The sequence below is a fragment of the Zootoca vivipara genome, chromosome 14 (assembly GCF_963506605.1).
Source record: "Zootoca vivipara chromosome 14, rZooViv1.1, whole genome shotgun sequence".
NCBI classification, from domain to species: domain Eukaryota; kingdom Metazoa; phylum Chordata; class Lepidosauria; order Squamata; family Lacertidae; genus Zootoca; species Zootoca vivipara.
The window spans coordinates 38,241,127-38,256,165 of record NC_083289.1 but is presented as its reverse complement, the minus strand read 5'-3'; the positions used below and the strand labels follow the sequence as shown (position 1 = coordinate 38,256,165).

Genomic DNA, 15,039 nt, shown 5'->3' with positions numbered 1-15,039 from the left:
CAATATGCTCAAGGACTCATGACACCATCATGTTGTCAAGACATTCCTCTACTTACAACACTTGGGTGAGTATATGTTTACCCTCCTGTTATTTTGCTGCTCGTGTGATTTAGTTTTTGCAGTTTTAATTAATCCTTTATTTTAAATTGCGGTAATTTATGTAACTTGCCCTGAGACCATTTGGTGAACGGCAAGAGATAGCTTTGTGACTGATATGCAGTAAGGCAGCAAATTTTCAACTCCCAACAATAGCAGCAAAAGAGCATTTAATTAGTAAATTAGGATGCAGCAACAAATAAAGCTTGGAAGAAGCCCAATAGGAGATCTTTATGTGACAGGAATGTAAACTCAGTTCATATGGTGCTCAAAGGCACTCTTTTCTTTAATTCTAACTATGTCCACATACCCCACTCTAGTCATTATTTAGCAAATGGTCTAGATGAAGGCAGGCAACAAGATTTTAGTTAACAAAATAGACTCCAGTTCTAGAAAACAAAGTAGTTTATGCAAGTCTGACATTACCAAATCACCCGAGCTAAACCATCTTTTATCTCCATGAGGTTCTTACCCTGCTTTCAGTGTTTTCAACATGCTTTTAAATCTCATGTTTGATTTGGTACAATCATAAGCCACCCTGTGTATTAAAGGGTGGGACACAAGCATCCCAAAATAAAACCATTATGCGCCCAGTTCAAAGGCAATGGCAATCTATGATTTGTGAAAACAAAGATTGAGATTTGAGTGTGCAGGTCATGCACTTAATGCCAAACAATGGTTTGGTATTGGCTGAGCCATGTCACCGAGGAACCTTGAGATGCAAAGTCCCACAGCAGTACTAGAAACAAAACCATTAGTCACTTATGCCCGTGTTCAACCCTCATAATTCAATGCAGCTTGTATTTTAATTATGTTTTCATATAGTTCAATACAGGAGAAGCAGCGGGTAGACATGCAAAGCAATTAAAGCTGCAAGGCTCACATGAGTTCACTTACACAGTCTAGCAAGTTAATTTTGCACCAGAACTGTCTGTGCCAAAGCACTGAAAAACACACAAGAGATTAAGAGCCCTTTTTATATTGATAAAGATGGCTGTTTCTGTGTCCCAGAGGCATTACTTGCAAGTGGCCAACCAACACAGTACATTGGCTTCTCTGTTTTCATCATAAATTGAGTCTCATTCATTGGGTTGTTGGGAGGAAAGTGTTCCTTGTCCTGTTTGGCTGCTGTATGTCTCAAGGTTCAGAGACTCTTCCAGAAAACTTGGCAACTGTAGTTTATGAGCAGGAGGCAAACGGGGGTAATCAAACTACAGGAATGGCTTGCCTCCTGAAGATAGGTCTCTTCCAAAGCAGGAAACACTTGTTGAGTTCCAAGATTTCACTAGAAAGAGTGGGGGAATCTTTCCCCTCATTGAGGAGCCAGCTTGAACCACCCTTATAAAGACAGTGAGGGGAAACCCTCATCCTTCAAGACATGGCCTTCAAAGAAAGTTTTATGTCCTCCTGCATCTCTTTCGCTGACATTCCTCAGCATCTGAACTGCAAGAGCTATCTGAATCACTTCCTGAGGTGGGGGAGGGTGGCTGAATCGAGCCACAGTTCATGCTCAGCACCCAGCCCAGTTTGTTGTGCAGAATTTGCTTCAGTCCAGGGGGAAGGGGCAGCACATCGAGTGTATCCACATATTCAGGAAGCAGCTGGCGGAGACGGAAACAGCAAAGGTACTGCAGGGAGGTGTGGCTGCCACAAGAGCGGATTACTTTCATGCTGCTCTTAGCGGCCGTTGAGCATACCATGGGGTAGAATCTCTTGTTCTGAAGTTTGGTGGCAGCTACTCCTGGATGGAAATAACAAAAAGGAGGCCCGAGATCAACACATGGTCACAGAGATAGGGGGGGAGAGGCACACTACAAGCTATAATCTCTCAGCCATTGGCTAGGGCACTGTAAGGATTTGGGGAGCAGGGCACTCCATCCCTTGATAGTCTTACAGAGAAAACTTCAATTTTGGACTTAAGCGTCAATGAAAACAGCAGCAACTTGTGATTCTGTTCTCTTTGTCTCTGTGCACGATCAAGAAAACTGTCTAGGCACCAGTCATGCTGCTACATGATGCCATACACTTGTCGTAGTTATGCTGATGTGAAGGCCAAAGCTGGCTTACATGCATATACTTCTGGTTTATGCTACATTTTACTAGTACCAAACAGCCTTTCAATAGTCAAAAGCTTGGGAGGCTCAGGCAGCACTAACAACTAGGCCCTCTGACATCTTTACACATGAGAAGATTGTAATTTGAGTGTAGCAGGGACACACAGCATGCTGATATTTTGAGAGGCCGTCCCTTAAAATTTAAACTTTACATCTCACACTTCAGTGATCCTATCTAGCAATAACTTCCCTCCTGCTTAGTTGCACCTTCTTCCAACATTCCCCCTCATCTCAAAACTGGACTACACCTTTCAGCTCTGCCAAAGTTTGGTCAGCTTAAACCTGTTCTGGATCTCTTGCTCTTACCTATGCATTTCCTGTTTTTGAAAAAGGTGAGAGTCCCATGCCAGGTGTCCAGGTGCACTCCAATAATGGAGCCTTGGCCAAACCTTGTCGAGAAGTTGGTTCTGTCTCCCTTGTGGTGGAGGAGTCCTAGAGGGCAATTGGCAGCCACAATTAAACAATATACACTGTAGACTCAAGACAGTTATTTCCTAGTTCTTTATCAATTATACATGGGCAAGCCTCCGACTGCTTGTCAGAAAGTCAGTGAATCTGTCTGTCTTGATCCATTAATTCAAGTCCTCACAAAAACTTGATGCCAAAACACTTTTTAGTGCAAGAACAAAATTGGCTGTGCTCCTTCAAACAAATCAAATCTTCCCTCTCTCCCTTGATGGCCCTCATGCCTAGAACTGCCTCCCAGAACACCTGTAAGATGTCACCACTAATTCCATGAAGCCTTTGGCATCGTCCGCTATTGTAACCAAAGGAAAGTACACACCCAGGTTCACCCTCACCCGTTTCCTGCCTTTGTTGACACCTCAGTGCCATGTTTGAGATTGCAATCTTCTCAGTACAGGGACATACTCTGATGTACTTTTAAAATATTAATACTAACATTTTAACCACCAGCTGAATACTTGGCTTTTTCACTAGCCAAATTTTGGCCCAAGCCATTTTGTTTATAGTAGCAAGTAATCTTACACTTGCAGCAGTCCGAAACACGTAAGTAGTAAGCCAACACTTGCAAGTTTGAAGGTGTCATTTTAATTACATGTGCAAGTTCTGGTAACCTATAAAATAGGGATGCCCAGAATAAGATGTTAATATAAACTTTGAACTTCTGGAAGCTAGCCTGTATTTTGGCTCTCTAGCCTGTACTCCAAGGATAATTTATACAGGATGTGAGCCACAAGAAAAAGCCCTTACCTGTGCAGGCTTCCCATGCATATGCAGCCCATTAAAATGCACCTGCCATGGTTTCCGCACGGCTTTGCCGCGCGGCGCCCAACCTACTGGCCCGGCGCCCCGCACCACCGGGGGTCTGCCTAGAGCCGGCCCTGCCTGCCACATGCACTAGTCCATCCCCATATGCTAGCATGCCAGCTGCACACCTGCCTGCTGGCATTAGGCTTCAAATACATAAATACCTCCCCCTTCAGAAGCCAGTCATTTCACGTTTTGTTTAGTGCAGGCATGTCAAACATGCGGCCGTCCAGATGTTTTCGCCTACAACTCCCATGATCCCTAGCTAGCAGGACCAGTGGTTGGGGAAGATGGGAATTGTAGTCCAAAACATCTGGAGGGCCGCAGGTTTGACATGCCTGGTTTAGTGTTACAAATACATGAACTATATAACCCCTTTGCTCAGCATGACTTGTCCAACTCCTTTAGTCTATCATGGTCTCTTACTTCCTTTGTAAGGGAGAATTTATACATTCATGTTCTCAGTCAGGGCTAACTAACCTGTAGCCCTCCAGATGTTGTTAAGACTAGAACTCACATCACCCATGGACATTAACCATGCTGTCTGGGGCTGGCGATGATGGGAGTTTAGAGTCCAATCACATCTGAAGGAGCACAACTTTAAGCAATTAACTCTGATGGCTCAATCTATGAGCCACCTCCAATTAGTGGCAAACCTTCACATTTCTCCTTCATCCCATTATTTTCTATGCTGCCATTACCTGTATATGAGAGGCCCCAGCTATCTTCATCTTTGCCCAGCAAGCTACAAAACGTGTGGCGGTACTTGTCCAGATTCACATCTGATGTCCCAATTCCCACCATCTAGATGTGGACAGAAAATTAGGAATGGGGAGAAGAGGGCAGGCACACAAACAAAAGGACAAACACTACATAAATCATGGAGCCACCTAAGCAATCACCTGAGCATTTACTAATGTAAACCTTTTATTTAGCCTTCAGACCCACTGATTCTGCTCCACTACTACAGAGAACATTTCAGGTTCAACAATCACTTTGGGTGGGGGAAATCATTCATACTCCCTACTTTCTAAACCAACATGCATTCCCACTAGTTTAGATAAAGAATACGTTGAGAGAATTAAACTATTTACTGTTCAGTTGTCTAGCACTATGCATTTTTAATATCATTTAATAAAATTCAACCTCGTTAATGCATCTGGACAGTTCACAAATACATATTACATAATTACCCTCTCCTGCATTCTGGTTTCTGGCCCATGTTTGAGCTCTGCTATACTCAACTCTTGCAGACCGACATCAGTAGTACATCAATCTGACATGCTGTGTTGACCTGCATGATTTTATTTCACATAATGTGTGTCACAGCACAGTATCATCCAATTAATTGCATAGCATTTTATTGGTTATGTAGACCTATGACATCAGCAAAAGTAAGATCACTAAGGATAGCAACAGATACAGTAATTGAATTTAAGCAATTGCACAAACCTACAACTCTAATGGAAAATACGGTACCACCCCGAAACATTTCAATTTCTAATGTTCCATATATGCCTGCAGCAAAGGCAAAGACATTACTAAGGAAATCTATGGTTTTAAGATGGAACGGTTTATTCGAATGGATATGGATAAGAAAGTCATATGTGTTCTATCAGGTCAGACTACTTGTTCATCTAGCCCAAAATTAGGGAACCTTTGGCCTTCTAGATATTGTTGGACTCCAACTCCCATCAACCCCAGCAAGCATGCCCAAATATTATGGGGGTTACAGTTCAGCAACATCTAGAGCCAAAGGTTCCCCATACCTGATCTAGTCACATATGTACTATGTACTTTGACTGACAGCAGCTTTCTAGGATCTGAGGTCAAGGGCTCCCCCTCACCCACTACCTTATTATTTTAGCTGAAGAGGGTAACAGAGATTCAGTTTTGGGTCTCTAGCATGTAAACACTGAGCTACGGCTCCTTTCCAGCAGCCCCCAAGCAAGCATTCTGTGAGTGCATGGAACCCTCCAGCCTCATAGTGAAGCAAGCAATGATATGAAAGCACCATATCTGAGGGCTATTTGATGGTTAAAGACACAGCTGTACATTGATGTGGTCACCTAAGGTTACTAAGATTATGCAGATCATGGTGTCCCCACTGGACTTCACCATACGATATGCCAGTTTTCATAAATGGCATCTCTACTCAATTGCAAACCACAGCAATAACAAGTCAAAGCTGGGGCCCGAGTTACAGAACTCCTAGGACAACGGCTTAGATCCAATATTGGCTATGTTCTGATGCCATTTGAAAACCTTTTTAATACACCAGTCCCACAGCCTGACTGATGCTTTACATGCTTCTGGCCTGTTTTCTGGTTCTCATTTTGATGTGTTTTATTGATGTGCCATTTATTAATTCAAGCTACACTTAATGTTGGCTGCTGGCTGCTGGCTGCTTTCAGCTGAAAAAGCAGGAGAAAAATATTTTAAAAGAATGCACTTAGTGTACTGCTATCAATGAATCATCCAGTTTTGTTTAGCTGCCCCCTGCAGCACCTAAACATCATCATTCAATGTACCATGTCAGTGCCATAGACGGGTGAGGTCATCTTGATTTCCCAGAAGTGTTGCCCTTCTGCTAGCTCCTTGTTTCCCCGGACTGCAGCAGTGCCACAGCTGTAGTCCATGTGGAAGTTCACCTTACGGTCATCACAGGTCAACAATGTTGCAGTGGATTTGTTCAGGTCATCCCATACCCAGTCAAAATCTAAACGATAGCAGGGGAGATGGTATACTTTCAAAAACACAAATGTTATTGGATCTCAACCACCCAACTCAAGCTGCACTTCAACACAAATGAAGAGTTATTATAAATGAAGAGAAATGAAGTAGTAAACCTGTGTCTGGACTGAACCAATTTAGGCTGCATGTAAACACTCTCAGGACCTAATGCCCCTGTATTTAAGTTACAGTATTTAAGATTTTCCTCCATGATTTGTTGCTTTTGAATGTGGTATAATATGGAACAAAGTAATCAATTTCAAGAAATCTCTCCACATAGAAAACAAGCATGTCAGAGACAGGGGTTCTGGGCATGTGAAAATATTTCTGCCTACCCTTCTTAACTGATATTTTAAGTTCTCCAAAGGCCCTGTGGAGAAAGATCAGAAATGGAGCAGGGTTGAGAAACTTATGACCTTCCAGATGTTGCTGGAGTCAAACTCCCATCAGGCCCAACCAGCATGGCCGATGGGAGTCATAGATCCAATCACTATTCTCCCCCTGCACATCTACGTCATGTTCAAACACATCCCTAACTCGTATGAGATTTTTAAAAAGCTTCCTTACATTCATCCTCCTCTCCACACTGACAGTCTTTGATCCGGTGAATAGTGTGCACATTAGAGCAGAATGGAGCTTCATTCTGGTTTTCACAGTTACAGTACGACTCTCCAGTTACAGGGATTGCTGTGGGTATGGAAGGCAAAAGAGAAGGAAATTCTGGCTCTGAATCAGAGTCGCTGTGCTGCCCAGAAGAAAGAAAAACAAACTATTAGAATGCTCTTTCATTAAAAAAAAATGCTCAGAACCAACCCATGTCTTTTTCCATTCCCATGGATTTCTCTTCTCAACAGAAATGCTATTTTTAAGCTAAGTTCTTTTTATTTTTACATATACAGTGGAACCTCGGTTTATCAACACCTCGGTTTATGAATTTTCGGTTTATGAACACTGCAGACCCATCTGGAACGGATTAATTCATTTTCCATTACTTTCAATGGGAAAGTTCGCTTCAGTTTATGAACGCTTCAGTTTATGAACAGACTTCCGGAACCAATTACACCCATGCTTCAGTTTATGAACGCTTCAGTTTAAGTACTCCGCGGACCCATCTGGAACGGATTAATCCACTTTCCATTACTTTCAATGGGAAAGTTCGCTTCAGTTTATGAACGCTTCAGTTTAAGTACCCCGCGGACCGTCTGGGACAGATTAATCCACTTTCCATTACTTTCAATGGGAAAGTTCGCTTCAGTTTATGAACGCTTCAGTTTATGAACAGACTTCCGGAACCAATTGTGTTCATAAACCGAGGTACCACTGTACTCTCTGAAGTCAATGTTGTCCAATTTCACTGGTATAAATGAATCCTTGCCAGACTTTAAAGATTACTGAAAAGAATTACTGAAGTGTGACTGAAGTGGAAGAGCTTAGCTCTGTGTAGCCTCTGTTGAAGCTGCACACTCTCAACTGATCATTCGGGAGTGAAGCAGAAGCAGCAGCCACAATAATATGGCAAGAGAGGCCGATATGACACCTGCTTATCTATATAAAAACCCAGAGAGTAGGAAGAACTGCAGGCTTTTCTGTTGTCTCTCTCACTCCACCTTCCTTTAGCTCTTATACTTTCTTCCTCTGGGGAATTGACAAAAGGTAAGAGACCCATTGATACTAGTGACTATTGGAAGCCATACACTGCTTTAGTGAGGAAAGTTTAGCTCTTAAAAAGACTGGCTGGAGAGTGTAGCAGGATGCCATAGCATAAAATCAAGTAGGGATGGTCTTTTATTGCTTTAGGCTGCATCCCCATACCCACTTACATGGGACTAAGTTGCACTAAACTCGATGGGACTTCTAAATAGGCATGTATAGGATTGCACTGTTACTTCCTTAACCTACACTCTTTGCACTGAGTCTTGTGTGCTTTTAACTAACTTCCCAGTTTGTTTTGGTTACAAAACAGTCAGTAGTCCCTCTTAGTGGTTCAGCCTTACCCTACAGCAGTGCAATTTCAAACCTCGATTTTCAAACATCAGCCTGCTCCTTTGAGGAGAAAGAGGAGTGTGAGGGAGGCAGGTACAGACGACATCAGAGCCTACTCCAGTCAGACTGCCCCCACTCCCAATTTTACATGTTTTTTCCTACATCTTAGTACTTTAAAATTGTAAACCGCCTTGGAAGCCTTAATACAAAGGTGGTACAGGCAAACACCAATTTGCACAGGGGTTGCATTCCTGCCCCCCCCCGCACATTGGCAGAGCACACGGAAGCCCGTCCCACCCCTTCACGCCCATTCTACCCTCTTCCTAGTCCAAAACAATCCACATGTCAGTGGTCGCGCATCAGTTGAATGCGCTCAAAGTGGTCATCACCTGTATATAAACACAAGGAATAATTTTATTAAATAAACTAGCTCAGGCCATGTTCCTTCCCTGCTTTGCTATTCAAGTACTTCTCAAATGGAGATCTCAGCTGAATCTGAGTATTGTGAACAAAAAGAACATACACTCTGCAACCAAGCTCTGGGTGCACCCAAATCTGAAAACATCAACTGATGAAGTAAACAGACTCCATCTAGCACAAAATAAACTTTCATGTGGTTTACCACACATGCTGGTTTAATTCAATTCCGGTGGGAGTGGGAGCGGGAATAGTGCCAACTTACTTCTCTCACCCAGATGAGAAAAAAATGGAATGTAGATAAATTTAAGCTCCCTGCTACGTTTATGGATTCAGTGCTCATGAAAGTTTAGCTCATTGGGCAAAGCTATTACTAGTCAAAAATCCAAAACACATGCCAACAGTCAATTTTCCCACTCAGACAAACAATCAACTATCCAGATGGCACTGGGTCTTAAGAAGGCTGTTCTGCACTATCATACCTGCCCATCAGAATCAGACGACCAGCTAAGGGATCCAGAGGGCACTGCTACTGTCCTTGAATCTGCATCACGGCGTACTCCACTCAGGACATAGTGCCAGGCTCTGCTGTTGCGCATACGGCGTGCCATGGCGTGTTTGGAGAGGTAATCTGGAAAGCAAGGAGAGATGTCGTTCAAGCCAACCCTTCCTACTTTACTATTAACCAAACAAGAACAAGAATCCTTCCTTCAGACAGAAATTGTTTATTGTTTATTATTTATAGCCTTTAACATGTATTAAGTGATGTCCAGGCCCTGCCTGCAGGCTTATAATCTAATGAAGAAAGGCAAAGTAAATGAAGAGAAGGGATAGTAAGCAGCTATATGCAGTATACAGGGAAGATCTGTGGTCAATCAGGGTGGATAAAAATCAATGATTTTTTTAAAAAAAATCAAAAAAAATCGGATTTTTTTTATTTAAATCAGATTTTTTTGATTTAAATCGATTTTTTTGATTTAAATCTGATTTTTTAAAATAAAATGCTTTTTGAGGAAAATATATTACCATCCAAAGGTTATTCCATCATGAAATAAAGATTAGTTTTTTAATTATGTAGAATAAGGTTGTATATGTTTATTTTTTGGGGTAAATAAATGCCATTAATCCATTCACAATGTCATGCTCTTCCAGAGGTTTTTGTAAGATTATTGGGCAGATTCTCTGCCTACAAGATATTATCACAGATGCTTGGTTTACTTTTGCAGTTCTCAAAACTGAATTTGACTCAACAGAGATCACATGCCTCTTCTTCACAGCAAAAATGTTATAACATGAACAGAGTTGAGAAAAAGACCTTAATCCTATTGTTCTACAAACCTATGAATACAGAAACAACCCCTTCAGTGCTAAGTTTCAAGAAGTTCAGTGAATAGAATAGAAACAATATTTTTCTGATTGTTTGGAGTGGACAGTATTTAAGTTTTTCATGTGATTTAAATCGACTATGATTTAAATCAAGCCTTACTGACTAGTGATTTAAATCGTGATTTAAATCGTGATTTAAATCAATTTGATTTAAATCAAATCCACCCTGGGTCAAATCCCCACTCATCCATAAAGCTTACTGATTCTAGGGCAGTCATTGTCTTGCAGACGTAAACCTCTCGCAGAACTGCTGCAAGGAAACATCTCTGAGTTCTTTGCAGGGAGGAGGGAAATGTAGCAACAACAAAAATGCTAGGGGAAGTCAACAGAAACAAAGGTAATCTGTTGTACTACCGTGTTTCCCCCTTTTTAAGACACCGTCTTATAACTTTTTTTCCTCAAAAAAACACAAGGTGTCTTATTTTCAGGGGATGTCTTAATTTTTTATTAGGTTTTTATTACGGTACGGTACCTTACTGGCTCGGAGTGCTGCCATCCATACCATCGCTAACATGGGAGCCGACGGGCGCGAAATGGAGGCGGGAGAGCGGGGGGTGGGGGAGATGAGAGAGACGCAAAAGGCTCCGGGGTGAATGGCAAGTAGGTCGTCGGAAAGATGCCTGCGTAATCCCGGTCCCATGAGGGGGAAACGAGACCCTTGTCCACACCACCGAAACACACATTCATAAGGGGCGGCAGCTCAAGGAGCCAAACTTCATTTCCCGCTTGAACGCGTGCGGAGGCGGGCGAGGGTACGTGCGGGGACCCCCTTCAGGAATCCTCTGCACTTTTAAACTCAGGAGGTCGATTAGCCAGCAAGCCAGTCCCGCAGAATTGCTCCAGGAGGAGGCGGTGGTGGTGGCACCCTGACTCCAGAGGGAACAGGGGGAGTTCGTCGTGGCCCGCCCGATGAGCACCCCCACGGGTTTCTTGGGTAAAGCGGCGGCGGCAGCGCCACATCAGTGCTCCCTGAGGCGCTCCTGCCTCCCCACCCCGGGCCATTTCCATTAGCGGGCAGGGTGGGGTGGGGGCTCCCTCGCTTGCTCCTCGCCGCCCTTCTCCCTCCAGGCATTGGCGAGGCCGCCTGTCAATCAGCCGCCAACTCGCCCGCGGTGCGGAAGGGGCCAGCAACGCTCCCGCCGCCGTTCATTGCCCGGGCGGCGCAGAAGGGCCCGCGGGCTTTGGGCCATGCAGCCCACGATGTTCTGGTGGCGCAGAAGGGGCCAGCAGCCCTCCCGCCGCCGTATGTCGCCCCGGCGGCACGGAAGGGCTCGTGGGCCTCCCGCCGCCGCTCAGCCTTGGGCCATGCAGCCCACAACGTTCCAGTGGCGCGGAAGGGGCCAGCAGCGCTCCCGCCGCCGTATGTCGCCCCGGCGGCACGGAAGGGCTCGTGGGCCTCCCGCCGCCGCTCAGCCTTGGGCCATGCAGCCCACAACGTTCCAGTGGCGCGGAAGGGGCCAGCAGCGCTCCCGCCGCCGCCTGTCGCCCCGGCAGCATGGAAGGGCTCACAGGCCTCCCGCCGCCGCTCAGCCTTGGGCCATGCAGCCCATGACGCTCCGGCGACACAGAAGGGGCCAGCAGGCCTCCCCAAGGGGTTTCCCTGTTCAGGTGCTCAGCCGGAGTGGGAAAAAGTCATGGGAAGAGCGGGGTAAAAAGTCCTCCTAGCGCGGCTCGCCTGGCGACGCGCTCAATTCATGCACCCCCTCCCACCTGGTTTCAAGCCTCTCTGAGGCTCTAAAGGAAAGCAGCGAGGTATGTCTTATTTTCGGGGTATGTCTTGTATTTCGCAGATACTTAAAAATCCTGCCATGGCTTACTTTATGAGTACGTATTAAAAAAGGGGAAACACGGTAGTGATGCCTTAAAACCAATTTTTCAACCCTGGAATTAATAACTATCGGAATAATTCTGTACAAATGCATAATACAGACCATATGAGAGCAAATAGCTACGTATTATAAAAGAGCCTGAACAGAGAAGGAGGCATGAGAGCCTGGAGAGAGGAGGAAGGCAGAAAGAGAATATCATATCAGGCACTCTAAGTCTTAGACAGATTCACTTATCCATCACAGCAGTCATGTATGTACTCTCTCCCGCACCCCCACCCCCGCAGTTCAGACTTTGAAAATGTCATTTCATATAGTTTTCCACTTCTCTTCCCAGTTCCCATCCGCCCTACCATGGCCTCTTTCTTGAGTCCATTTGTTTTATGTTTTTAAAGTTTGATTTTTTAAATTGCGAGTTTTCATAATGGAAGCATTGTACAATGACTAAGATCATTGAAAACCAAGTCCAAATCCTCACTTCACTGGGAATCTCCTCAGATGACCTTGAGCAAGTCGTGCTTTCAAGTCTGATCTACTGAGGGGGGCAAATGACCATGTGTGTTTCCCTAAGCTCTCTGGACAAATCAATATAGTGCTGTATACTACTTTGGAGATGGGGTGGACACTGCAGTCAAGAAGAGGATACAGTACAGTACAAGTGAAAATATTTCACTGAAAACGAGAGATATCCAACAGTAGAGACCAGCAAGAACCTTCCTTATCCTCCTTTATGTAAATATCGAGAGTTTTAACCAAATACATATTTGCTACACTGCAGCTGATTCCAATCATTCTACTGTATACAGAGAAGTTACAGGCCACAAACTTAATGTTTTGAAACATCTCCCAACAGGCAATACTTACAGTACTTGCTTACATGTGACCAAAGCCTTCCTGCCCTATTATTCACCCCCAGGCTACAGGAGTTTATGAAAATCAGGGTTAAGACTGCACCCCAAGGCTAAACCAGAAATAAGGACCACTGACTCTATATTGTAACAGATAAATTAAGTGCTTTATTGAGGCACAATACCCAAGACAATTATGAATTATGGTGCTGGAGGAGACTCTTGAGAGTCCCATGGACTGCAAGAAGATCAAACCTGTCCATTCTTAAGGAAATCAGCCCTGAGTGCTCACTGGAAAGACAGATCCTGAATCTGAGGCTCCAGTACTTTGGCCACCTCATGAGAAGAGAAGAATCCTTGGAAAAGACCCTGATGTTGGGAAAGATTGAGGGCACAAGGAGAAGGGGACGACAGAGGACAAGATGGTTGGACAGTGTTCTCGAAGCCACCAACATAAGTCTGACCAAAACTGTGGGAGGCAGTGGAAGACAGGAGTGCCTGGCGTGCTCTGGTCCATGGGGTCACGAAGAGTCGGACACGACTAAACGACTAAACAACAACCCAATACAAGCACAGTGGATAAGCAGTGTTAGAAATTAGCGAGGTGCCAGGCATGTTTTGCTACTGGCACAGGTCCAGTTGTGACCACATAGAGATCTCTGGATGCCAGGTTGGTGAATGACATCTCCATCTGGCTGGCCCCTCCAGTTTTCTTAAGAAAGCAGAAGAGCTTATTTATTGCATTTATATCCCACCATTTTCTCCAAGGAGCACATGGCTCACCCCCCTCAGTTAATCTCTACAAGCTTTATGATTGAGTGGGATTTGAACCCTGACCTCCCAGGTTCTAGTCCAACCACTATCTGGCTTCCTATAATACTTCTGCTATGGGGCAGCTATATAAAGTAAGCAAATTGTTGTTGTTGTTGTTGCCATTACAGGGGGGAAATAGTGCCCATCTGAGCTTCCAAGGGGGTATGCAAGAAAAGAGGTTGTCATTTAGATACTTTATTCAGCAGGGCTCTTACAATCCAAATGTTTTGCAATGACTTTGCAGGAAGAGGTCCTGAAAGGTGCCCCAGAAGATAAGCATTCATGATCTAACGGCCCCTATTTCAGAACTGCCCAACCCAGGCATCATGTAAAGAACACCAGGATAGGCATAATGCGATTAAGGCCACTTGGCTCAGTGATCAAATGAGCCACTCCAGGCAGCTCAGCAGGTCAACAACTGAGCTGCCTTGTGAGGAAAAAGATTACTCCAAATGAACTTTACACTCAAAGGAGCAGCTATAACAAGCTAAGTATGGGATAAAGAGGAGCATGAACAGAAAACAAACTGAAAACACACCAAGACACAGCTGGGGAAAATCAAGAGCACTGAAGCAAAGGCAGATCCTTTAACTGTTTAAAAAAAGAGGATTGCTTCCTTCCACTGTAGGATGAGCCTATAATGATGCCATAAGGAGAGTGTTCCAGTGCAAAATCCACTAGGGCCAGAAAGCAGTGCACTGATTCAACAGCAAACATGCATTCATATAATATATGCTTAGGCCAAAGGTTTTCAACCTTTTTGAGTCCACGGCTCCCTTGACCAACTACATCACCCCTTGCCTGCAGAGCCAGCAGCCCCTCACCCGTTTTTGAGGCTGCCTCAGCTTCTGGCAACCAGCACCCTTCTGGCCAGCTCCAGAGGCACCATTTGCCTGAGGAGCTTGTAGCCAGGGCTGCTGCAACAAACAGCCACACAAGCCTTTGGGAGGCAGAGACGCAAGAGGGCATGAAAGGGGGGGGAGGAAGAGGGACAGAGGTCAGTGTTGCCGGGGTGCCATGGCACACTGACTGAAAACCACTGGCTGAGGCATACAGAGTTACAATCCACACTAGCTAGAAAAAGAGGAAGTCTAGATGGATGTAACCAGAGTGACTCTCATATGTAACAGATGAGTGGTTATCACAGCTTACAGTCCCAGAAAGCTAAAGGAAAGGCTAGGCTCCTAAAGCACCCACAAGACTCAGTAAGCACTATGTAATGTGACCATAGAACAAAGTTATCAATTATGAATTCATAATCAATGATCAGTTTTCTTCTTAGATATACTCTTGCATAAAAGTATCCTAACTTTTATTTCTTTAATAAATAGTATTAAATAATCACAGCATTAAACTATCAAGTGGAAAGAAAAGGTCACATAGTATGTAATGACAACCGTCACTACTCAAAGATGGCAATGACATCCCATAAAGCAGAAGCGACTTTGCATCACTTACTTTCTAATACACACAGGTAGAAAATCACATTTAAATTATGTGCCCGATCAGTAATTAAATTTGCATCTTCTCTGTATCTCAGCACATAAAGGACAA

The 15,039-nt window shown here is 44.3% G+C and overlaps 1 protein-coding gene across 3 annotated transcripts in view; it reads right to left on the bottom strand.

Annotated features, from left to right (window-relative positions):
• Nucleotides 1-249: 249 nt before the first annotated feature.
• SPSB3 (splA/ryanodine receptor domain and SOCS box containing 3) overlaps nt 250-15,039 on the bottom strand; it is a 16,096-nt gene continuing 1,306 nt past the window's right edge. For 2 of the 3 annotated variants that reach the window (XM_035130715.2, XM_035130716.2), the window contains exons 2-7: nt 9,095-9,243; nt 6,780-6,957; nt 6,011-6,198; nt 4,181-4,283; nt 2,517-2,642; nt 250-1,837 (exon numbers count right to left, since the gene is read on the bottom strand). In XM_035130715.2, the coding sequence (XP_034986606.1) occupies nt 1,494-1,837; nt 2,517-2,642; nt 4,181-4,283; nt 6,011-6,198; nt 6,780-6,957; nt 9,095-9,243 (1,088 nt within the window). In that variant the 3' untranslated portion in view covers nt 250-1,493. Of the gene's footprint in view, nt 1,838-2,516; nt 2,643-4,180; nt 4,284-6,010; nt 6,199-6,779; nt 6,958-9,094; nt 9,244-15,039 lie in introns of those variants that run through there. The other variant, XM_060282882.1, reaches the window with a different exon arrangement.